General features: G+C 43.4%; 1 protein-coding gene across 2 annotated transcripts in view; it reads right to left on the bottom strand.

The window, feature by feature from the left end:
- The window catches only part of MTOR (mechanistic target of rapamycin kinase), a 938,810-nt gene that overhangs the window by 810,694 nt on the left and 101,762 nt on the right, over positions 1 to 26,354 (bottom strand). For both annotated transcript variants that reach the window (XM_086921314.1, XM_086921315.1), the window contains exons 7-10: positions 11,814 to 12,089; positions 11,025 to 11,133; positions 7,065 to 7,251; positions 5,884 to 6,012 (exon numbers count right to left, since the gene is read on the bottom strand). In XM_086921314.1, the coding sequence (XP_086777440.1) occupies positions 5,884 to 6,012; positions 7,065 to 7,251; positions 11,025 to 11,133; positions 11,814 to 12,089 (701 nt within the window). The remainder of the gene's footprint in view (positions 1 to 5,883; positions 6,013 to 7,064; positions 7,252 to 11,024; positions 11,134 to 11,813; positions 12,090 to 26,354) is intronic.

The following is a 26,354-nucleotide window of genomic DNA, read 5'->3' as shown; positions in this document are numbered from 1 at the left end:
CGGACTTCACGCAGGCGGTCCAGAAGCAAAGGCAGCGGTTCCTCTCGATCAAGAAGAAGCTGAGGGACAGGGGCAATGATGTTTCCTGCCCGCCTACACGTGGAACTGGATGGGAAGACTTGGTTTTTCGATAATTCTGAAGTAGCGGCGGACTGGCTGGATACCATTCAGTGGCCGGACTCGGAGTCCCGCGATCAGGGGGAAGCAGAAGAACAATGACGTGGTGCAGTGTGAGGCCAACAGGGGGTCATTGAGTTATGTGTTTGGGGAATGTTCCAGTGGGGGCTAATGCATGGATTGCCAGCAGATTTGTGTTCATATGTCATTGTGTTATTTTATGATGCGGGTATATCCACAAAGAGTCGGGGGGGGCGGGGGGGGGAGCAAGTCCGTTGGCCCTCCTCTATTTTCTACTTTTAGATTTTGTGGTGTAGTAGGAGGAGACAGGCACACTGCTAGTTGGGGATGAGCGAAAGCTGTATGCAGGGGTGCAGGGAGGGGGGATGGTGGGGGCGTTTTTGGGTTGGAAGGGGGTGTTTGGGGTTTGTTTTTGTATTATTGTATGTCGTTTTATTTTACACTGGGTGCCATCGATATATGCTGTTCTTTCTTGGAATGGTGATGTCTTCTGTTAGAGGGGTGGTCGGGATTTCCGCCTTGAGTTGGAATGTGAACAGGCTGGGAGATAAAATCAAGAGGGGTATGGTTGGCCAGCTGATTCGGAGGCACTCCCCAGATGTCATGTTATTGCAGGAGACTCACCTTATGGGAAAGCAGTGCATGGCACTTCATAGAGGGGCTATAAATTGGCTGTGCAAGCTGGTTTTACAACTGGATCGAGAGGGGTTGGGATCTTGATCAAGAACTCTTTCCCGCTGGCCATACAGGCCACGTGGACCGACAATAGGGGTAGATATGCTGGTATCTCTGGGCTGTGGGAGGGGCAAATTGTAACCTCTTTGTCTGTTTATGTACCTCCGGCCCTTTAGTCTGATACATTTCATGATTTGTGCAAGATTTCTTTGATGCTGCCTGTCGGATTATTGATTGTTGGTGGGGATTTCAATGCAGTTATGGAGGGGAAGGTTGACAGGAGCCAGGCTCAGGAGTTGTTGCCGTCCCGGAGGTGGTTGGCTGAGTTTGTGGAGACTGTGGGTTTGGTGGATGGATGGAGACTTCAGAACCCTGGTGGCACTCAATACACTCACGTTTCGGCTGCACACAAGTCCCTTTCCAGGATAGACTATGTACTGATACCTGCGGCGCAGGCGGCGTGGCTCGAGAGGTGCAGCACTTGGCGAGGGGGGTTTCAGACCACTCGCCTATCTGGATTAGTTTAGACCTTGGCGGGCGTGATGTGGCCAGGGTCGCACCTATCAGTGCTTGGCGGTTCCGAGACCCAGCGGCTAGGAAGGATATCGCGCGTGTGGCCGATAGCTATTTTCAGGAGAATGCAGATTCGGTGGACTCCAAACATTCCCTATGGGAAGCGTACAAAACTGTCCTTAGAGGGGAACTGTTATCGTTTATTTCCAGTAAGAAGAGAGAGGGGCACGCTGAGATGGACAGGGTGGAGTCGGAGCTGCTTACGCTGGAGCGTGAGGTGTCATCTGACTCCTCCCCGGAGAGTCAGCATCGCCAGCGCCTCCTTCGGGATGAGTATCGGAGCCTGGCCCGAGATAATGCGAGGACACAATTGGCAGATACCCAGAGTAGAGTGTACGAACACGGGGATAAGGCAGGAAAGCTGATTGCCTGGTTGGAAAAGGTGGACTGGGGGTCGCGGCTGGTGCCGGTGCTGCAACCCGTTGGTTCAGATAAAATAACGGATCCGCAGAAGATTGTTGACACATTCGCTGGCTATTATAAGTCGGTTTACGCGGCTGAGTGTGCACACTCGGAGTCCGAAAATGCGGACATGATTGGTGACATCCCAATGCCCACCCTATTGGATGAGGACAGGAAATTCCTGGACTCCCTATTTACTAACGACGAGGTGGCGCAGGCAATCAGAGGGGTTCGTTCTGGTAAGGCTGCTGGCCCTAATGGGCTCCCCATTGAGCTCTATAAAGTGAACGCGAATAAATTGTCTCCCTTCGTTAGAGAAATGTTTACAGAAAGTAGGAAGAGGGGTCAGCTTCCGTATGATCAGCGTGTAGCAAATATCATAGTCCTGCACAAGGAAGGCAAGTCAAGGACGGAGTGTTCCTCCTACCGACCGATCTCTTTGTTGAATGCCGAACCAAAAGATTTAGCGAAACTACTGGCGACCCGATTGGTTAAGGTCATCACGACACTGGTTCACCTGGACCCGTCGGGTTTTATGCCCCGCCGTAACACGGCTCTTAATCTACGCAGGTTGCATGGGGTTCTGGGTGGGGCATCACAAATACATGAGCTGACAATTTTCTTATCTTTGGATGCCACCATGGCGTTTGACAGAGTGGAATGGCCTTATCTTTTCGGCGTCCTGGGCAAGATGGGCATTGGCCCAGAGTTTGTTTCTTGGGTCCGCCTCTTATACTCCGATCCACTGGCCCGCGTAGTTATCAATAATCATAGATAGGCTGATTTCGCGTTGGGGAGGGCCACCAGACAAGGATGTCCTCTTTCCCCGCAGTTATTTGCTTTGGCACTCGAGCCGCTTGCGGCTTGGGTCTGTTGGGACAGATCGATAAAGGGGATTAGGTGGACGCCCGAGTGTGAGGATAAGATATCCCTGTATGCTGATGACATCTTGTTGTATTTGTCGTATCCCCGAACTTCGCTCATAGTATTTTTAGACGTTCTGGAGGTGTTTGGAGGATATTCCGGCTTCCCCATTAATTGGGCAAAGTCGGTCCTTTTTGTCTTGAGTGGCGATCCCCCGGAGGTTCCTGCAGGCTGTCCAGTTAAAGTGGAAACGGAGGGATTCAAATATCTGGGTATTTATATCTCCTCGGACCCTCGGAATAGGTACTCTAAAAATTTGCTGCCACCCTTGGTTTGGCTTAGGCGAGATGTGGTCCGATGGAAATCGCTTCTGCTCTCCCTTCTCGGTCGTGCTGTTCTGTTTAAGATGATGGCCCTGCCTTGTTTATTGTACGTGCTTCAAAACTCTATGGACCCGGTTCCCCTGTCGTATTTCAAGGAGGTCGAGTCTCTCCAGAGACAACTTTTCTGGGATGGCAGGCCCCGAATCGCATTTACGAAATTGACGTTGCCGTGGTATGACGGGGGGATTGGCCTGCCTAACATACGTAAGTATTACTGGGCGTCCCAACTGGCGGCGTTGAATCATGCCATCTATAGCTCCCCACTAGATCCCGGCTATGCTATGGATCGCGGTCAGGTACCCGGGGGGGAGTTTTCCAGGGTGCTGTATGCTAGACGTGGGTGTTTTCCCCTGGTGGGGCCGACGGCGGTCGCTGTCGAGGTATGGCATGAGGCTACCCGCTCTCTTAAATAGGAGGGAAGGATTACTCTGGCTACGCCTCTCTGGCTGAACGCTTGGGAAGTCTCTGGAAATCTAAAGGTTTTGACAAGTGGGACCTCATAGCGATTTCCCGAGTGGGAGATCTCTGGGGTAAAGATGGAATCCTCCCGTTTGAAACTTTGCAGGGAAGGTATCAGCTGCGGGTGAGTGAGCGGTTTCGCTACCTCCAGATTAGGCATGAGTGTTGGACGGTCATCTCCCAGCAAAGACGATCTCTTTGATTTATAAAAAGTTAGTTAACCATACTGAGGATCCCCTTGTGGGTCATAGGGACCAATGGACAGCTGAGGGACTGATCCTTGATGATGAAGACTGGAGGGAGGCTGTGGCCTCTCCAAGGGTCGTTGCAATCCAAATGAGACTCAAGTTGGCCCAATTAAAGATCCTCCATCGCACCTATGTCACCGGCCCGCGATTAGTGCGAATGGGTTTGGCTGTTAGTGATGAGTGTAGGAGAGGATGTGGCGAAGTTGGAACGTTTTTTCATGTGGTGTGGGACTGTGCTCTCATTCGGGGGTATTGGTCCGCGGTTCATGCTAAGGTGCGTGAGGTGTGGGGAGTGAGCTTTGAATTGGAGGCGTGGCGTTGTCTTTTGAATGTTTGGGATCCCACTGATCTCACGTCCCACGGAAAAGTGTCGGCCACACTGGCATGCGGCATCGCCAAGCGTAATATCGCTCAATTATGGGGGGCGACTCAACCGCCTACTATTGGAAAATGGATGGAAGATCTGGACTGGTGCATGTTTAGAGAGCGGGCGGTGTATGTGGCCAGGGTGAGGCCCAAGAAATGGGGTAAAATTTGGGGGCCCTGGAATGTGTATAGGGGTGATATCTGCGCCCCTCCTGCCGTACCGGATGACCCTGTATTGTCGGAGGATCCCTGAACCTAAATGTCAACATCTTTGTTGTATTTCTCTGTTTCGAAGGACGTACCTATTTGTAATACTTGCTACGATGCAACCCAGTGTTTTATCGTACATGTTTATGATTTATTTTGTGTGCATTAATAAAAAGAATTAAAAAAATAATAATTTAAACAAATGATCGGTGAGATTGTATGTTGTCATCTAAAACCTGCAATATGTAAGCAATGAGTTGAAGAGTAAGGTGCGTGGTGTGGTGTGTCGCTGCCCTACTGCCCAAATAAAGAAGCTGAGACAGACTCATAGAAAGACCATCATCTTGTGCACCCATGCGTACATTAACCAAATGCAAAGCACCATTCGCCCATACAGTAAGTATGTATGTCCGCCGCATGAGGACAGGCAGGGGACTACAATTACAAAGTACTGGACAAATCTTTGACAAAGATAGTCAATCCACAACCTTCCCACAGGGTTACACCTGTCTGTGGCTCTGTTTAAACCATGGGTACTTGTAAACATTTTCCCAGGGGCCACAAAGTATGATCTGTGGTTTGACCGAGGTCCGTAGTGTGGCGGTAAGGGGTCCAGGGTGGGTCAAAGATTGCGTACGGAGGTCTAAAAAAAGTTAAATGGTGCAGGACACCAGAGTAGTTAGTTCATTTAATCTTCAAATATATTCTTTCAGTTTATTTAACTTTTTTTCTGAATATTAGTGCTTAGAAAGTAAACAGCATCTCGTGGTACTGGTCACCAGGGGCCGCATCTAAAGGTCAAGAGGGCCGTACTATGAGTATCACTGGTCTAAACTATTATCAAGATCAGAACACTGCTGCCTCAGATGAGAGGGAGTGACCACAGTCGCTTTGGTTGGGGTTTTAATTTGAATGACCAAGTCTAAGAAGGTGTAAGCTCTGCTAATGAGCAGCACAGTAACAAATAGAGTGATTCCAGGGTACGTATCAGGAAGAAATATACAGGGCAGGGTGGCACAGCTATTCTAAGCCATACAGATGGACCGTATCTAAATGATTGATCCAAGATTCTGCAAAACTGTGCTATTCAGGGCAATGGAACTGTCAGCTGACCAGATCACACAAAGGCCCACTTAGAACACTTAACAATTACAACTAACATTTTCACTGGTTTAACAGCAACTTGTGCACTCTCAAAGAAGAGGGAACAGGAGAAGACACCACAAAGACAAAAGAAGGATTCAGCACAAAGATAAAGAAAGAGTAACTGAACCAGGCTCCAAGTTAGAGAATATAGTTCACAGACAAATGCTGGAACCAGTACACTAAAAAGGTAGAAAGAGTCAACTCAAAGGAGAAAGTTGAAGCGAGGCAACTCGTTTGGTACGCAACATAGTGAAAGAAAGCAGCTCACTGGCATAGACAGAGGCAGATGCCAAATCAAGTACACAGCCAATGAAAGAGCCAACTCATTGGCCGCTATGAGAGATGGCATGCCACATGTAAAACAGTGGAAGGAGCAAGCTCATAAACACATAGTGGGGAATGCTCCCCCTGGTAACACCTACCTAAGTCCTACGGACAACATGGGTTCCAGAAGCTCTTTGATGTCCTGTTGGATGCACGGCCCCAGTGCTCGAGCCAGCATACTAATGCAGGTGAAAACCGTGGCATCGACCTGAAGCAACTTCTGTCTCCTGCAAGAGAGGGAAACATAATGGTTAAGGGAGACAAGGTGGAAGTAAATAGACCGTAAGAGAGAGAGGCATTGTTGTTTTTCTTAAACCTCATATCAGACCATACCAGATGCTACGGTCAACCAGGCATTAAACATCTTTACACAGCAGCACAATGTCTTTCCTAAAGAAAAATGTAGTTAAAAAGCACTATTTTGCCACATGTATCTGTTTTCTACAACTGACTTTTTGTCAATGGCAAAACTCCTACTATTAACTGTTCCCATGTTTCTTCTATAAAAAATAATATACATTGTTGTTTAGGAGAGGACTGTGCCAACTGGAGGCAATATCATGTTTGTTTTTCAAAGGCAGTTTTCCAAGAAATTTAGCCTGGGGAGTAAAGGAAGCTTTTGGACCACAGGCTCACCTGACACCCAGGAAACTCTACTGATTCAAGATATTTGTAAAAATTAGACACCCACCATATTAGAAAGAGGATTAACTTGCAAGGATTGCACAATGTATTTTTAATAAAAGATTGTCCTGCAAACATCAAACACTGGCAAAAAAAAAAATTTGCCCTCATTTACTTTCCATAAATTATGGTAATTTGCTGTCAGTCATGACAGTCCTATTCGGCAGTCCATCTTTTCCTGATGGATATATAATCAACATTCTCAGAGGCGGACAAGTAGCACTGTGGCCGAGGAGTTCATGTACACAGCAATTACGTGATTAACGGTCCGCTCTTGCTTTATGCTTTTCCTAGATAACCATTTTCTGCAGATCGCCTCATACTTTCTTCATTGCCCCTGCTTGCACATATTTCTCAATTCTTAAGCCTTGCAAGGTTTCAATTTACTGCAAAAAATTCTATGCTTTCCAAACTTCTCTCACTCCCTGCAGATCTCTGTGTTTCTTCCGCCTACCCAATTCTTCTTAATCTACCTAGGTTTCCTGATAGACCTGTAGGTCGCCATATGCTTTTCTGTTCCCTATAGACCTCTCTATTTCCCGATTCACTCTTCCATGTCGCCCAAGGCTTCTTCCCCATTCCTTGCTTTACTAACTTGTGAGCAAAATCCTTGGGAGGCAAGGCGGTTTTGATGTTTTCCAGGATCTTGCTCAGGTAGCTGCTGATCTCTGTCCTTACAGCCACTGACAATAGCCCAATAGCTTGGAAGGCTACAGGGCGCTCCTTTTCTCTTTTCACACAGCTCAGCAAGTGGCTCATGGTTTCTGGGAGGTACTGATCGACTGCAGAGAAGAGAAAGAGACTGAGAATTTGTAAATAAAGTAAAGAACATACAGTACAGTAAATAAAATAAACTTAAGTCAAGAAAACTAATAACAGAACATGTCAACAAAAAACTAAATCAAATAAATGATATCAGTGTCATAGAGATAATTTAAAACAATGACAACTTGAAGTGCGGACGTCGGAGTAAATAAATCAATTACCAAAGAATATATGCAAGAATCAAGAAAGTAATAAAACCAAAATCTTACAGTGGAGCAACAAATGAAATCAAATAAATATCAGGGTAAATGAACCATTAAAAAAAGAACAAACATCAGAGCTAACAATTTAAACCAAATAAACCAAACAAAAAAGGGTACTCCAATGAAGAACACAACACGGTCATGGTCAGGTGAGTAGAGTCAATAAAATAAAGGGCAGACACCAGACCAATGAACAGTACCAAAGAAAAGACATTATAGCCAATAAATGAGACTAAAGATATGAACATGAGTCAATTAATCATTAATTAAAACAACCAACCATAAAAAAAATAATAAATCCAACCAAAGAATTGACACCAGCAACAACGAATCATGAAATTAATGTAAAAAAATTACACAACAGACGCCAAATAACTGACACATAAGCCACTCAATCCAAAGGGAAAGGCCAATTAAGAACCAACACAAAGAATGCAGACAAGAATAAGCAAATCAATCAATAAACAAATAACAGACCAGAGTCAAGAATGCAACAAAGAGTAGAAAATAGAGTTAAAGAATAAGTGAATCAACCCACTTTAAAAAAACAAACAAATGGTCGTAAGAGCCAATGACAAAAACTAAAGTTGTATGAAAGAATTGGAGAGTAATCAACCAAACAACAAACCACTAGGCTAACAAAACAAACTAATAACACCATTGACAATGCTCGATAAATCAGAGAACAAACATCAGAGCAAGAAAGTCAAACCATTAGTACGAAATTGGACAAATGAAAAATTAAATGAAAATAAAGGATATCCTGACATAAAAAATAAACCAAAGAAATGATACTTCTCAAATACAATCATACATGAAGAGCAGTGCACTTCAACAACCCAGCTTGCCAGACTAACAAAGTTAAGTCTGCTTTGTTTTCACATTCTTGGCACTGAACCTATCAATTGTTCTCATACATTTTATGCAACAGCGTTCACACACACCACATAGCCATGCTGACACACACACTCACGTTAGCTGACACATTCAGACCAGCTGATTTCACAAACTCAACAACAAACACGAGATATGTCACTATGAAGCCTTTTCTGGGATCCTAGGGCAGTCGGAGGTTGTCGGGCAGTATCCTGTATGGGTACAGCTCACTGATGTTGTAGGACCGCAATACTGATGCACTTCAAATAGAATAGGCAAGAGCCACTGTTTAGGCAATTACTTCTTTAAGGGTTGCGAGGGCGACCAGTTAAGACTTACACTAGAAGAGTGAAGGGGTTCAGAGTGTAGCCCAATAAATAACACTCAAAAATGTAGCTCCAACTTTTCCCACAATACTGAACCCAATGACCAATGTTATATCATTTGGGCAATTCTTATGGTCAACTTTACAAACCTTGGAAATGATCAGATCTTTTTAGTTAAAATGGGCTACATTAATGGGATACAGGCAGCAATGCTGGAATGTGAGCTTTACTTTAATGTACTGGCATAATACTCCAAAAGATGTTAAAACAGTAGTTTTTGTTAGGTTTCTGCACTTAAAGTAGCTATGTCAATTGAACTAGAAGAGGCCCATCCCCACAAGCAAAGTCTTAGGTGCTCTTACTAGTGCCCTGGTGTCTGGCCACCAGTGAAATTTGCGCTCACCTTAGTGAGCCAGTCCATATCAATGCACTTTTTTTGTCTTGTAAACCTATTCTACTTCCCCAGTCTAATCTGCATATTGTCAGTGTATGGTTGGCAGTGGATTTAAAGAAAGAAGCATGGAAGCACACACTGATACTGGTGTGTCTTGATATGAAGGTTAGTGCATCTTGGCACCATTATAACAGAGCCTAAATTGTGTTAATGGTTGCAATTTGTGGGCATCAGCACTTATTTATAGGTAAATAAGACTAATTTTTCCTCATCAAAGTTTGACCTGAACCAAGAGAGAGGAAGGCAGAAAAGGAAGAAAGATTAAGAAACGTGACAGAGAGAGAAAGCAAGCAAGAAAAAGACGCTACAAGTGAGAGATAAAGAGACATGAAGTGCAGAGATGTAGCAGAAGAGGCATGATTCGGAATTGTATTATTTTCACACACTGCACTTGGGGTCAAGGTTCAGTTACTCCTGTCTAGGGAATGGTTATGAGCTGAAGTAGACGCATTCGCTACGAGTGGAGAAGGAGAGAGATAGTGGGTTCGTTTCGACTATATGTTTCAGAGGTGTAAGTTACACATTCAAGAAGACTGAAACATATTGGTGACAGTGGAACCAGCCTCAGCCGGTCAAAATGAACATCTACTTTGAAAGGCTCCTGCTCGGTCGAAAGCTAAACTGGGCCACAACCTTAAACAGCGACAACTTTAGAACCCTAAAAGATAGAATGATAGTTTGAATGGCTCCAGATTCAGAAAGATCTCCCCCTGCTTGCGAGTGAAAGAGACTGTCTATTATTCCCTCTAATGGGTGGTGGATGATGCAGGCTCAGCCTTCTGGATCTGGGAAGGCAATGGTGCAGCTCATTGACCCGCATGTTCTTTTTGAATCTCCTGGGCAGCTGGGATGAAACAAACCTACGGCTTATGAGCAGTCTGCTGAACAGCTTGCAAAATATAACAATAACCAGGGTTCAGTGGGTCCCTAAGGCCAGTGTGCCATTAAACCTGCTGTAACATCGGTAGCTACACCCTGACTCGTGACCACCACCGCCAATCAACTCATAGCCAGGAAAGAGTGAGACCACACTTTCTCATTGAGGTTGGATCTACACTTTCTGCCCGTCCCGTTACCAGAGCATACCTCTCCTAATTAACAACACAGTAAAATATGAAACACCTCCAGTGGACAGGTAGATTTTCCAGTTAACACAAGGAAAACATAAGACGGACCATAAACATTTTTTTTAAAGGAACCAAGCAGCACAGCTTTTTCAAGCCATGCAAAAAACTTTTTTCGAACACCTATTACAGGTTCAAAAGCCCCATAAAATTCCGACATCCTTTACTAATAAATTAATACTCCAAGCGCTCGCACATCTCATGCCGCCAAGCTTCACTCCTCCGGTAGAGCGCTGCCCAAGGTCTGTCCAGATAGATATTTCAGACAATCGGACTCTAATGTCTAACCCAGCTAGTAAGACTATTACACAGCTACATTCATATACAAGGTATCAACACTTACTCAACTCACAGACCTGTGATCGCTCTTACACACACACAAACCACTCACTGCAACGCATTGTATCTATGGGCAACCATGCTACGAAGATACAATTACAACATGCTGCCAGCACCCGTGCTCACCACTACCAACTGTAGTAGCATTCCTCAAAGACATGCTCACACAACATGTACTACCTCACTCCACACAACCCCTCCCTCAAACCATGAAGAACTGTACTGACAATGCATGCATATGCTTACAGACCTCAAGGCTCGGCGTTCATACCTCTCACATTCCACACTTCTCACATTCTGGGCAACCATGCTCACACCAACCAGTCTCACTCTCACAACCCAAGCAACCACACTCGAACACCCCATGACACTTCTACTGTACATCCCTCTTAAGAAGATAGGCCTCACCTGTAAAGGCAGTGGGTCGGAAGGCAGCCAAACGTGGCAGTACATTTAAAATGGTCATTTGGATAAGGGAACTTTTGCAGCTTCGACACTTCAGGACCCAGCGGCACACCTGAAAAAAGAAGTGTCTATGACGTCATATAAAATGGGAAGTGGGAAAGTCAGAACATAAAAGAGGTAGGGATGGCAAAAGGAAGGCAAGAAAAGAAGGAAATAGTGGAATGAATGAGTTAGGTGGAGGAACGAGAAAGGGAACAGGAAGGGTTAAGAAAGAAGTGACATGTACACTAGACCGAAGAGGTGAGAATGAAGGGAGAGAGAGGTACAGAGGTACGAGAAGGGAGATGGAAGAGGCAGGCTGAAGAAGAGAGGCAGGAGGAGAGGAAGGGAAATGTGCAGGCAATTGAAGAAATAGAGTGCGAGAAAAAAGCAGGTGGAATAAAAGGAGCTGGTGAAAGGGTTGTTAGTTGGAGAGAGAGAAAGTAAAGAAAAGAAAGAAATTAAAAAAAGAAGCAAAAGCAAATGGAAGGGAAGCAGTAAGTTGAAACACTGCAAAGAGCAGAAAGGGAATGATAGAGATAGATATAAGGAGGAGCATGCTGAAGAGGGATAAAAAAGAGCTAATTAGACAGAAAAAGAGGGAGGAAAGTACGGGTCTTGAAAATTGAGAAGTAGTACATTTAGTAAGTAGAGAAGATAGACTGAAAACAGCATAGAACATGGTACAAAAAGATCTAGTGTAAGAATAAAGAGTACAGCAAAAAAGGATGAGACACAGCTGCATATATTCACCTGATCAAACTTTTCCTCCATCAGTTCCCGGCAGCTCCGACTCTCCACTAGGGTGGACTTGGAAGACAGGGATGCGCTCCCATAGGCTAGGATGCTAGCCTGCCCACTATAGCCCAGAAGGCCCATCAAAGCATTGGAAGGTTGTGGCTGGACCGACTGGAAGCTGGTGAATGGAGTGATGTGCCGTGGCTTGGTGCCAAACCCCATCAGGTCCTTGCAATGCTTATCGTGTACAAGCTGCTGCTGAGTTATCTCTTCCATCTCTTCCCGTAGGCGCTGGTAGGGAGGAAGAAATCTGCAGTTTAGTAATGCTGATAGGAACTGTCAACAGATCCAAACAAAAGGAGACACAACTCCAAGGAAAAGGGGCACAGGAGCAGGGGTCACTCTGGGATGGTTTCTGTGCAGCAAAGGCATTCAGTGCGAAAAGAATCCCAGGTAAAGTGTCAGCTCACTGATAAACATGTAGGAAGCCCCATGCAACACAAAAAGTACACACAATACAGCAATACACTTTCTCATTTGTGCCTGGTGAGCCTGCACTATCCGAGCATCCTCGGGTGCCCTCGTCTGCCAGAGAGAGTGCCAGAGGTCTTGCATCTTCACACCACAGCACATTGCCGGGTTAAGGTATCTGGAACAAGCTACCAGATTCCTGAACCATTTTAGCCATTGTTCTTCTAAATGTCTCAGAGATATTCAGTTTTTAAGTCACAGCTGCCCATCTCTAAAGCCCAGTTTCCCGCTTGAACTAAATGTGTGTATGTGTGTATGAAACTTATATAGCGCAGGACTTACCCTGGGGCATCTCCGCGCTTGCTTAGGGAACCCGTCCTGGTATTCCCCTGTGAGATAACCCTGGAAGGGTATCCACAAGGTGAAAGCCAGGCATCCCGCCGCGAAGGGCCGATGTGGAGATTAAGCAAGCTATTGCCCAGAGTCGCAGAGTGTGAACCCGTGAGTCGAGAAGGCACCAGAGCGAGAATTATCGAGTCCGTGGGATTATTGAGCCCAAGACCCGCCGAGGCGGGGAATTGAACCCTGGTCCAGGGCCGAAACTCAAGCTCCAGGTCTGCCGCCTCTAACCCCTGAGCCACACTTCTCCAACTAGGGACTCTTTGATGTCCAGTCAGTCGTCAAAGTCCCTCGTTTTCATTATGACTGGAAAATCTTGATAGCAACTGGCTGTTTTCAAAAAACGCCAACTTTGTCATGCGAACAGGACCCCTCTCAGAAGCCATCTTACAGGGTTACAAACAGAAGGATTATGGATAGTGGGACATGCTGGAACCCATGGAGTTCTAATAAGATATGGAGATAGGTAAGACTCCTGTGCTGCAAGAATTCTGATTGCAAACACAGGAAATGCCACATGAATATGACGAGGGTAAGCAAAGAAAGTCTGAGACCTGTCTGTGAACTTATGAGCAAAAGGGCACTGTCATTAAACTTTGATTTAAGGAAATTAGTCGTGGCATTGTTTGTGTTTCAAATGAGTCTATTTGTATGTAACCAAAAGCCTAAATATTCCATACAGAACCTATTAATTCAGAGCCATCTATGGTTAGCTTAAAAGGCTCTGAGTTAGATGTACAATGACTATCTGAAATGTGGATATCTGCCCATAGCAGAGCGCCTGAACTTTGAGCATGAGGGGTTGTCAACTCCCTGCTTATTCCGGTAAGACATGAATGTAGTGCTGTGCATTTGTATCTGCATCAAGCAGAGGTGGGAAAAAATGTACTGCCCAATTTCAGTGCGTTTTAGTGCTTACTTTGTTTTTGGTCGTAGAGTGCAAATCCAACTAATTCAGGTTGTGACCTCTGAAAGCACAACAACTATTCAGCTTATGAACCAATGACACTTGGTTTGTGAACCATGTTTGGTTGTACTGCAATTCATGGAATGTTTTTGACTAAGACAAAGGTTCACAAACCTAGCTTTAGTTTTCTGTTGGTTATTTTAATTGCAAAAGATGTAAAAAAGTTCTAAATATTTTTAAACAAAACCACAAAAAGGGTTCTGTCCTGGCACACGCTCAGTCTTCATGACAAGTAATTCTGTTCAGTAGTTTACCTTAGCAGAGAACAAAAAAAAATGAGCATGAAAATTACAAACACCTACGCATGCAAAGATCCTAAACAGGGTCCAGGCAGATTCACCAAATGGGGGTGAATTATTAGCAATCAAAAAATGTGTTTACCATGACTAACCAACAGCACCATATTTACTGAGAAGCAACTGCTCCAATAAGAAGGAGTGAGTATCTAAGTGTATAATATATATGAAAAATGCTACTTACCAGTATGCATCTGTACTTGGCATGTAGAGCTGTAGATTCGTATACTTGTGCATAGATCGCCATCTGGTGTTGGGCTCGGATGTTTGCACTTAGTTTTTGTCTTGGAAGAAGTCTTTGTAGTCACGAGGTAGGTGACTCCTCCTAAGGACGATAGTGCGCATGGGCATCGACTCCATCTCCAGACTGTTTTGCCATGGAGGGTTATGATGGAGTCAGTAAGAAATATGAAAGATGTCCATGTGTAATATATCTAAGTAAGATAATACTGGAACACATAGAGGTATTTGGGGAGGCGGGTGGGCGTATACGAATCTACAGCTCTACATGCCAAGAACAGATGCATACTGGTAAGTAGCATTTTCCGTTTGAGGCATAGGAGTTCTAGATCGTATACTTGTGTATAGACTATACAGCAGTTACCTCCTTAGCGGTGGCTACCTGTATCTGTTGCAGTGGTTTGAAAAAGTATTCTTAATACAGCCTGGCCAACACTAGCTTGTTGTTTTGCTTGCACATCTACACAATAGTGTTTTGTAAAAGTGTGCGGTGTAGACAAATTTGCTGCTTTGCAGATATCATATAGGGGAATGTTCCCTAAGAATACCATAGAAGCCCCTAGTTTGTGTGTGGAATGAGCTCTAGGGGGAATGGCTAGTGTGTGTTTGGCTTTGAGATAGCATATTTGGATGCATTTAATAATCCACCTTGCAATACCCGCTTTGGAAATGGGATTGCCCTCATGAAGTGGTGAGAAAGCCACAAAGAGTTGTTTAGTTTTCCTAAAGGATTTTGTCCTTTCAATGTAGTAAAGTATAGCTCTTTTAACGTCTAACTTGGAAAGAGCCCGGTCTGCCACTCAACCGGGTTGTGGGGAAAAAACTGGGAGTTCAACAGACTAGTTAAGATGGAAGGCATAAACGACTTCAGGTAAAAATTTTGGGTGAGGCCTAAGAACCCCTTTTTAATGATGGTTGTGTAAAAATGGTTCTTGTATGGTTAATGCCTGGAGTTCACTAACTCTTCTGAGAGATGTAATAGCGACTAGAAAGGCTACTCTCCAAGTGAGGTATTGTGGTTTGCATTTGTGCAGAGGTTCGAAAGGGGGACTCATGAGTCTAGTAAGAACAATATTTAAATTCCATACTGGAGAGGGTGGAGCTCTAGGTCGAATTAATCTTTTAAGTCCTTCCATAAATGTTTTAACAGCGGGTACTCTAAACAAAGACAAGTGTTGTCTGTTTTGGAGATAAGCTGCTATTGCAGCAAGATGTAGTCTTATGGATGTATACGCTAGGTTACATTGTTGTAGGTGTAGGAGATAACAGATGATGTTTTGAATAGAAGCATTTAGTGGATTGATTTTGTTATTTGTACAGTAAATTACAAATCGTTTCCACTTTGCGGTGTAGCATGCTCTGCTGGTAAGACGTCTAGCTTCTTTAATAATGTTCATGCAGTTTGGTGGGAGATGAGGTAACCGAGCTCTAAGACTTCAGGAGCCAGATCGCAAGATTGAGTTGATTGGGATCTGGGTGCCTTATCTCTCCATGGTTCTGAGTGAGAATTCTTGGGTGAGAGGTGCAGTTTTTGATGAGGAACTACTGATAGTTCCTAGAGGGTTGTGAACAATGGTTGTCAGGCCCATGTTGGAGCAACCAGGATCATGGTGAGGGAATGCTGTTTGAGCTTCCGAACCACTAACGGAATTAGTGGGAGAGGCGGAAAAGACTAAGCAAATTTGTCTGACCAGTTCATCCATAGCGCATTACCTTTGGACAATGTATGTATGTATGTATGTATAAGCATTTATATAGCGCACTACTTACCCGGAGGGTCCCAAGGCGCTTCGACCGCTGCGAAACCCTTCCTGGCTTCCCTGAGAGATGGTCCCTTAATGGGTATCTCCAGGGTGAGACCAGGCATCCCCGGCGGTCTGGTGGGGCCGTTAGTGAAGATGAGGCAAGCTAATGCCCAGAGTTGCCGAGTGTGAACGCTGATCAGAGTGGGCACCGAGGCGAGAGAATTATCGAGTCCGCTGACCCTGGTCCAGAAACCTGCCGCGCCGGGAATCGAACCCTGGTCCCGGGCCGTCCTCTGCTCTCAGGTCTGCCGCCTCTAACCAGTGAGCCACACTACTACACTACTTCACACAATGGGTGTGAATACCTGGACGCGAAGCTTGGGCATTTTGTGTTTTGATGTGTGGCGAACAGATCTATCTCTGGCTGGCCCCACATGTGAAAGAATGGAAAAAGAACTTGAGAATTAAGCTCCCATACGTGCGGTGAGACGGGGCATAGTAGGCTAGGTTAAGACACCCCTAGTCGCTCATAATAGCTTCATGAGGTTGGTAACGTGTTGGGGGTTGTGGGGGGGGGTTTCTTGGGAGGGGGTCGTTAAAAAATGGAAAAGCGGACACAAGGTCTCCCTACTAGATGGCTGTGACTTGACCCTTAATGTAAGATCTTAAATTTCTCATGGTTAACGCCGCCCGGCCTACGGGATGTGGGCACATGGGCTGTGTGACGAGATTTGAGAGTATGGTACGTTGTAGCCGCTGGGTTTGGAACTATGGAATGTGGAACTTGAACTTTTATACTGTCTGCAATAAAAATATATATTTTTAAAAAAAATGAAGTTCCCATTCGTGGATCTGCTGTGTTTGACGACTGAGCAGATCTGCGATCTGATTGTGTACCCCTGGGAGGTGTTCTGCAAGAAGATATATGTTTTGCGGAATGGCCAATCTCCATATGCTTTGAGCTAGGTGTGAAAGCTGTAGAGAGTGTGCTGTCCACTTGTTTCTGTATGTAGTACATTGCTGTCATGTCTGTACGGACTAGGTTAGCTTTGCCTACTAGATGGAGTTGAAAGGATTTTAGTGCTAGAAAAATTGACAGTAGTTCCAGGTAATTTATGTGTTGCTGCTTTTGCCGAGGAGTCCATATACCCTGGATGGGGTAGTTCTGAAGATGAGCTCTCCAGCCGGTGAGCGATGCTTCTGCCGTTAGCACCATTTGTGGAACCAGGTCGAGGAATGGCCGCCATTTGAAAATGTTCTGCAGAGAGCGAAGTGCGCGGCTGTCCACCAATGCCAGCTCTGTTAGCTGACCTTGAGACTGGTTCCACTGACGTGCCAAATACTCCTGTAAGGGACACATTTGGAGTCTTTCATAAAGGATGATGAGAATGCAAGAGGCCATCATCCCGATCAACTGCATGATCACTCGAGTAGGCGAAGAGTGTTGAGGCTGAAATTTGGATATTAGAGTTTGCATACTGCTTATCCTGAGAGGGTTGGGGTATGCTAAAGCTTTTGAAGTGTCTATTGTAGCACCTAGGTAATGTTGTGTGTTGGACAGTTGGAGTTGGGATTTGGTGAGATTCACAGTGTATCCCAAGTTGTGAAGCAGCTGGATTGTTTTGTATGTGTGCTGTACACCGCTGCTGTGTAACTTGGCTTTATGAGCCAGTCGTCTAGATAAGGGAACAAGTGAATGTGTTGTTTTTGTAAGTGAGCTGCTGCTACTGTGAGGCACATGGTAAAGACTCTGGGTGCTGCAGTTACTCTGAACAGAAGGACTTTGAATTGATAGTGTTGACCGTTCACCACCTGAGATATTTCCTGTGAGCGGGGTGAATAGGAATATGAAAGTAGGCATCCTTTAGATCTAGAGTGGAGAAAAAGTTGCCTTGTTGAAGCAGTGGGGGCACCTGTTGGGAGAGTGACCATATGGAAGTGGCCTGACTGAATGTAGAGGTTTAACGGTCTGAGGTCTAATATTGGCCTGAGAGCCGTCCTTTTTTGGGGTTAGAAAGTAGAGGGAGTAAACCCCTGTGCCTTGATGAGGCAAGGGGACTGGTTCTATTGCATGTTTTTGTAATAGAGAGAACCTCTTGTTTTAGAAGAGTGAGATGCTCTGAAGACATTGGGCGTTGTCTGGGAGGGATATTTGGGGGTGTAGAGGCGAGTTACAGGCAATAACCATACTGCATAATTTGTCTTGCCCACTTGTCTGTTGTGATAGAATTCCAGACAGGTAGGAACTGTGAGAGGCCTCCCCCAACAGGAGTGGGATGATCGGCGGGAAGTGAAGGGAAGTCACTGCTTGGTGATAGGGGAGGTGCAGGTATTGTTACAGTGACCTCTTCCTTTACCATTGTTGCCTCTGTACCCTCCACGAAAGTATCCTCTGGAGACATTTTGATTGGGGCTATGCTCCAAGCCAATAGTTTTGGAGCCATCCCTATAAAAGGAGCAACAAAATGAACCTTTAGGGGTTTGCAAGGCCCCCATGGCCTTGGCAGTCTCCGTATCCTTTTTTTATCTTTTCTTAAGATGTATCTACTGTGGGCCCAAAAAGATGCTCTTGGTCAAAGGGCTGATTAAGAATAGCAGACTGCACTTCCTGTTTGAATCCAGAAATTCTGAGCCAAGCGTGCCAGCGTAACAAAACACTGGTATTAATAGCACGAGAGGCAGTGTCTTCTGCATGAAGTGCACATTTGATAGACGTATTTCTTATTAATTTTCCCTCCTATATAAGGTAATTGGCTTTGTCTTTAAATTGGTCAATAAGATGTTGCATTAGATTTTCAAGCAGGGCGAAGGTGTTAACGGAGCCCTGGGTTTGATTTTGGTTGGGAGAGGGGTTTCGGTACTCACGGACCGCTGAGCCGGGGTGACTGACTGGTCTTCGACGGTGGAGTCATCGGCTTCGGAGACAGAGCTCTATCCTTCATCAGTTTGTTGTTCTGCCTGGGGATTGGGATCTGCTCCGAAGATGTCCAGAATCGAGCTGCGTCCGCAAGACATTTTGTGACGTCTAGACCAATGCTCATGGATGGTTTTCTTCCACCTGAAAGATGAACAGGCCTCCTGTTCTTGTCTTCGAGCTCCGGGGACAGGAAGAGGTTACACACCTTGTGCAAGTCCATGTGTGGGAACTTAGCACCACACCCGGGGCATTTTTTTAAATGAGTCCTTTCCATTGACTGCTGACGTGGTCGGCGCGGATAGGCCCAACACCCGCGTCGAAGATCGAGGATTTTATATATTTTGAAGATACGTGTCGAGAAAGAAACGCAATCGAGACAATACCGTCGAGTAAAGAGGGATTGCGCGTTGAAGGAGGTTCGAAAACTACACCGACCCGGAGCTCAGCAAATCACATCCGAACCCGATGGAGGAAAAAAACAATCTGGAGATGGAATCGATGCCCATGCGCACTATCGTCCTAAGGAGGAGTCACCTACCTCATGACTACAAAGACTTCTTCCAGGACAAAAACAAAGTGCAAACATCCAAGCCCAACACCAGATGGCGATCTATCCACAAGTATACGATCTACAGTTCATATGCCTCAAACATATATATATATATATATATATATATATATATATATATATATATATATATATATATATATATATATATATATATATATTTACTGAAAAAACCATAGGTTATAGACCATATATAGTTAGGAATTAGCATTTACAAAACCTTATTTTACTCACACAAAACCATTGAAATTCGCATATATAGTTAGTTGCACTAACTATATATCGCGCACCCGCAATCCACTGCTGATGATGTCACATATTACATCATTCATGACATGGTCAGTGACATCACTGATGACAACATCCAGTGACTGTATGTTTCTGTAAAGTTAAAATATGTCTTACATATTGAAGAATGAGTGGATGTATAAGTGTCTGGATGAAGGATTTAGTAGGTGCATGACTGACTGTATGAGAGAGTGATTAAATGTGTCTCACTGAGAGCATGGGTTAGTGACTAAACTGTCTTAATTTGTGCATCATTATATCTGTTGTTCTGTAAACTGCTGCATGTGTTGATCAGTAGCTATATGATTAACTATATGGGTTATTGATTGGTTGCCCAAGTATTTGTATGGGAGAGTGAGTGTGTGTGTGTGGGTGGGTGGCTGGGAGGTGTGTGACTCTGTGCATAGATGTGTGAACAGTTGATTCACTAGATGTATGGGTTCAAAACTGCATGTGGAAACAGCTGTATGGGTGGTTGACTGTGTGCATGAGTGTATTGGTGAGTGAATGGATATCTCAGTGCTACATGTCAAAGTAAGTACATATGTAAAACACAGTACATGTGAGAGTTGACATATATAAATTACTGTGTATAAGAGCCAGTGAATGTGTGAGTGGCTGCATGGATCATTGAAAACTTGTATCAGTGATTGTATAAGAGAGTAAATATGTGTTAGAATATGTTTGAATAAGTAAGGTGTTTATAACTGTATAGTTATGGAAATGGAGGTGTGATTGATTCTTTGCATGACTGACTAGGTGTATGAGTAACTCCATGGATGAGTGACAACCTGTGAGTGTCCGTTTACACTGAGTGTATCTAAGGTTATATTAGAGTCTGAAGAGGTTCATCGTATTATCACATGAATGATGTAATCAGTGATGTTGTCAGTGATGTCATTTGAGTTGTCATCAGTGATGTCATCAGTGATGTCACTGACCATGTCATGAATGATGTAATATGTGGCATCATCAGCAGTGGATTGCGGGTGCGCGATATATAGTTAGTGCAACTAACTATATATGCGAATTTCAATGGTTTTGTGTGAGTAAAATAAGGTTTTGTAAATGCTAATTCCTAACTATATATGGTCTATAACCTATGGTTTTTTCTGTGAATTTTCAAGGTTTTGTAAATGCTAATTCCTAACTTTATATGGTCTATAACCTATGGTTTTTTCAGTGAATTTTCAAGGTTTTGTAAATGCTAATTCCCAACTATATATGGTCTATAACCTATGGTTTTTTCAGTGAATTTCAATGTTTTTTTAATAGCAAATATCAAAAGCTGTAAAATGTATTCTTCTTTTAAAGGAAAAATATATTTTATATGTATTTAATATAATTTTTTTATGCATCTGCCAAACCCTGACCTCTTAATAGTGCACTGTGGTGGAAATGATTTGGGCACTATGACTGGGGTTGGTCTGGAAATGCTTTTAAAGGACACCTTTCATCAATTGATGACACTTTTTCCCCAAACTGCCTTGGTATATTCCAATATATGCCAAAGACAGAAAAGGAACTGGTCCAACCAATTTTGTCCACAATTTGAGAAAGCACGGAAACATGTGAATAAATCTGTTTCTGCTTACATGAGAGACTTTAGAATGGGTTCAATATACAACAACAACTTGCGTTACAACATGCAAGACATCTACAGAGGAGATGGTGTGCACTTCTCAGATGAGGGGAATAGAATATTCCTCCTGAATTTAAGATTTTGAATTGGGACCTACTTGTAGGTACCTAAAACAGCCACAGAACCCAAAAGCTCTTTTCAGAGCTACCCTACCTCTGATCATTCAAAACGTTTATCATTTTCTAACTTTTTTCACTATTTTTCACCAAAGTACGCTCCCCGGTACGCTTACCGGTGCGCGTACCGGGCGCTCCCCACGTGAAATGTTTTTTTTTTTTTTTTTTGCCTATATGAGCGTCCTAAGCCCCCCTCAGAAAACCTAGAGGGTCAGGAAGTGTCTACCGGGCCCCCTTCTACCCATTCCGAACAATGTTTGCCCTCCATCTTGTGTCTCAATTATATATAAAAAATGAGAGGGAAACACAGCCATTTTGACTAACACTACCTAAGGTACATTTGGAAAAGAATTTGACAGAAAACTTCAACTACTTTGAAGAAGGTAAGTTGTTAATTTGAAAGGAGAACTATGTTATGCACTTTAAGTTAATTTTGTAAAACGTTTTCAGATAGTTATATACTGTCCCTCTATAAGAGTTAGACATTGAGAAAGGCTTATTTATTTAAATTATTGATTGAGTTAGGCTTCTGTGGTATAATTATGAATTTACTTAGGCTTCATCACAGGCACTTTTTAATAGTTCTACTTCCTGCCTGAAACCATACACTGCCCAAAGATAACTTCACTGTTAAAAACTCACAAGTACCTGTCTGAACTTAAACCCAACAGTGCCCTATCTCTACTGATAATATTTATTTTTTGTGCAATTAACAGCAAGAAAATGAAAGCACAACAAAATGAAAATAATATTTCACTTCAAATTAATATGGAAAACAATCCTAAGGAAGACAAAGAAGAAATATACTTTTTGGATGACACTGTAGACCAAGACTTAATTAAATGTGTTGAAGAAATTGAATCATGGAATGAAAAGGAGGACATGCCAGATTAATTAATGTTGCAAATTCTTTTAGATTTTGAAAAATCACAACAATAAATTTAAATTTTAAAAGTTAAAATTGTTTGAGACATTATTCTTTTTTATATGAAAATTATGAAATAGTACCCAAAAAGATATAATATAAAGTGAGACTTAAAATATACTGTGCAACTTTTTTGTGTTACATAGTAAGTTTGCTCATAGTTACTTCCTTTCTCCAACTATATTATCTCCAATGTGTATTTAACATCTCTTTATCATCTCCTGCCTCCATATTGTTTCTGCTTTCCTTGACAGGCTATGGTATGAATTCCATATACCCCAATAACTTCTGAAACAACATACAATGTATATTAAATTTTAGACTCTGCATTGGTACCTACATGTTGCTACTTAAATTAAAAAAAACAAAAAAAAACAACAAAAAGAACAATCAATAAACATACAATATTTGAAAAGTCTATCATTCTTTTTTCCCCATAGTACGCTCCCCGGACCGCTTCCCGGTGCGCGTACCGGGCGCTCCCCCCGCAAAAAACCGAAAAAAATAATAATTTTTTTTTGCCCCGCGGGCCCTTTTAAAGCCCCCACATCAAACCTAGGGGGTCAGGGAGGATCTACTCTGCCCCCTTATGGTCATTTCCCCCTTTGTTTTGGCCACCTCTTGTGTCTCGATCCTACCGAAACACAAGATGGCGGCCGCTCCGGACCGTTTAAAATGTTTACAGACACCTGAGAGCCAATCAGCTTTCCGCGCGCAAGTCGCGTAGCGCGCCCGGAGCGCTCCCCGGTGCGCTCCCCGGTGCGCGCTTACAGATATATATATTTTTTTGAACCTAAATTACTCAAAATCCACTAGAGCACATATCTTGAGACCTAGCAAAGGCACATCGGACTACCAGTCCCTACCAGTCCCTACAATTTTGCCAAGTTTCATAGAAATCCATTCAGCCGTTCGAGTTAAAAGTGAGTCCAACCGCCCTATGGAAAACTCAATGTTAAAAACACGTTTTGGGACCCCCCTTTTTTCTCGGCCCCCACTTCACGAAACCCCCCCAAACTTTCAGGGGACGCTCAGAAACAAAATGTGCCATTTTCCTGAAAATTTCAACCAATTCCGTCCATCAACGCCAAAGTTATTCAACATAGGATTTTTTTGAATAGGGATTTCTGCAAATTCTAACTATATATACCTACTGGCGACCGCCAGTAGGATAGATATATATATATATATGAAACAATCCCTGCTGCCTCTCGCCCGGAGCCCAGTGCTGGAAACCGCTGCGCAGGAAGAAGAGAGGAGACCTCAGGTGCAGTGAGCAATATTCCTTTATTGTACCCTCGAGGAAGCGGCACACCACAGCATGACGTTTCGGCCTACACAGAGGCCTTGATCACATATATATATACACACATACGCATATATCCTACTGCTGAAAGCAGTAAGTAGTCAGAGTAAGGACCAACTTTTTCCATAGATGAAGAGTTCTTGTTTTGCTAATAACTTTGGCGCGGTTTGATGAATCTTAACAAGATTTTTAAAAAATGTTTTTAAAGTGGCCTATTTTTCCTTGTTCTACATGGAAAGTTTCAGGGTGATTTGTCAAGCGGGAGCCACGAAAAAAAGTGCGTGGGGGGGGGGGGGGGGGGATTACTACAGGGGTTTTGCTAATTTTACACACGGCTACAGGCTGAAGCGCTGAAAGGATATGCACCAATTATGGCAGAAAGCTAGCACATGGTCCAGAAAGAGTCCTTCTTGTAATATGGTGTAAATCTGTTCAGTGGTTTAGGAGTTATTAAAGAAATAAAAACTTTGTATATCTAAGGACGCGGATCCGGGCGGGTCCAATGATATAGTATTATATGTTAAAAAAAAATACATACAAATTCACAGAAAATAACCAAAGGTTATAGGTATCTTATAGTTATGTTCACGTTTCACCCACACAAAAGCATTCAAATTCAGCAGTTTTAGTTGTACTTATCTGAAGAAACTATTACTTGTGCTGTTAAACTACTTTAGGACACAAGTTTTAGTTTCGTAACATAAGCATATCTACAACTGCTTAACTCCTATGGTTTTGAGAGGCTAAAGCAGATATATATATAATTGTGGTGGTAATTTTATTTCAGACTGTCCGCCATAGCGCGTTCCGGCCTACCACAGCCTTGATCACATAAAACTGCTGAATTGTGGGATCAGCCAATTTAAAGTGACATGGGCTTTAACCATGCAAATGGAAATTGAAAACAGACTGCCTGAACAATAATTATATATATATATATATATATATATATATATACCTATAAATATGTGCAGAAATAAATCCATCAATGTCGAATTAGATTAGAGTGATATATACCATGGTTTTACAATCACGGTAAAATATCTATTAAAACCTGTATGGTCAAGATACATTTTCCCACAAACATTGATAACTTGTCTAGTGTGAAGTCGCCTCCCATCTACAATATTGGCATAAATGCTCCTTCTATCTCCCTCACACCAATTATCTCAAATCATCAATAAGCAGTCTTAAGTGCTCGATTGAAAGTGCAAAAACAATAACGTGCAAATGTGCGTTTCCACCTTAGTGAGGATATTAACTTACTGTAAAGTGCCATAAACAAAATTACATAGCAGCAGTAATCACTATGACGTAGTGTGTTAGGCCTAAAAATTCTTGTTTTTTCTTTCCTAAATCCTTATAATGGCACATTTGTCTTATAACATTCAGTAAATTGCATATTTAACATCAATCCACCAACTTGTTCTTTGATAAAAACCAATGCCACCTATAATGGAGGGGGATAATTCATATCATGATTGTTGTATGGCCAATTGACAACTCATACCAAAAATGCAGGCTGGCAAACAAATCCTCAATAGTATTGAGACCCCCTGCTATTTTGGTATATCATTCCAAGATATATTGAGTTTCCAATTTTCTTAGCAATGCATCTCGGCTACCTCCCCTCCTAGAATGAGAAACTGCATCTAATAGATAATACCTCAGATGTTTCAAATTATTCTCGTGTTTCTCTTTGAAGTGGCAGGACACAGGATAAGTGGGATCTGAGTTGGTGATAGCCCTGATATGCTGTAATGTGCATTTGTGGGTCTGTAATTTAGTGCTCCCACTGTACCAGAGTCCACAACTGTATTCCACCACATAGATTACACGATCTGTTTTGTTAGGATATTTGTTACCTTATCACAGAAAGGGGTTGAATACAAGGCTTTCTTAGCCCCAAATTTGCACGCACGCCAAGTTGTAAATTTAAAAAAGCCTTTTCTAGTGGATAACCAAAATGTTATGTATAGAACGACCCATCACAAGATAGTCACCTTCTGAACCACATAACCTTTCTTTAATTCATCATAACCCTCGAAGAGTTGGTCGTCCACTTGGAACTCTTTAGTACAGTCAAGATAGAACACAATGCTCTTCTTGCATGCAGATGGTGGAGTCCCTCCTCCTCTTTAGAGGGATGCAGAGGAGCATAGAAAGTGGGCACAGTGATGGATTGCCCCACATGGAATGGTGTTACTACTTTCCGCAAGAAAGCGGTCCTTGTGCGAAGAATCAACTTATCAGGGAAGATGGTCAGGTAAGGAGGCCTGGATGACAGAGCTTGGGCTATGATCAACAACACAGCAAGGAGACTCGCGGAAAAACTACAACCAAAAGTAAGATGGCGGGAACAAAGGGAATGCGGGCAACGGGAGGTGGGGCGGGGCCATGGTGAACACAACAGGAAATTAAAAAACAAGCCGAGGCAAAAGACAAAGTAGGGTGGGTACCAAAATATAAGGCCATATTGAAAGGATCCATGCAACAGGGGCAAAACAGCCCAGAGCAGAGCCCTGCTGGGCAAGGGTCAAAAGAAAGAAGATCAGCAGACTTTCTGTACAATAATTTATTTATTTTATTTGCCACTGGCAGGCGTACAAGGTCTTGGTAGAGAGACCTCTGGCTGCCAAAATAACATTGCAGGCTTCGGGAGGAAGGTTGAATGCT

This window comes from Lissotriton vulgaris, chromosome 5, assembly GCF_964263255.1.
Source record: "Lissotriton vulgaris chromosome 5, aLisVul1.2, whole genome shotgun sequence".
Lineage (NCBI taxonomy): Eukaryota > Metazoa > Chordata > Amphibia > Caudata > Salamandridae > Lissotriton > Lissotriton vulgaris.
Note: the sequence above shows the minus strand (reverse complement) of the source record. Positions and strands in the feature narration are given on the sequence as shown.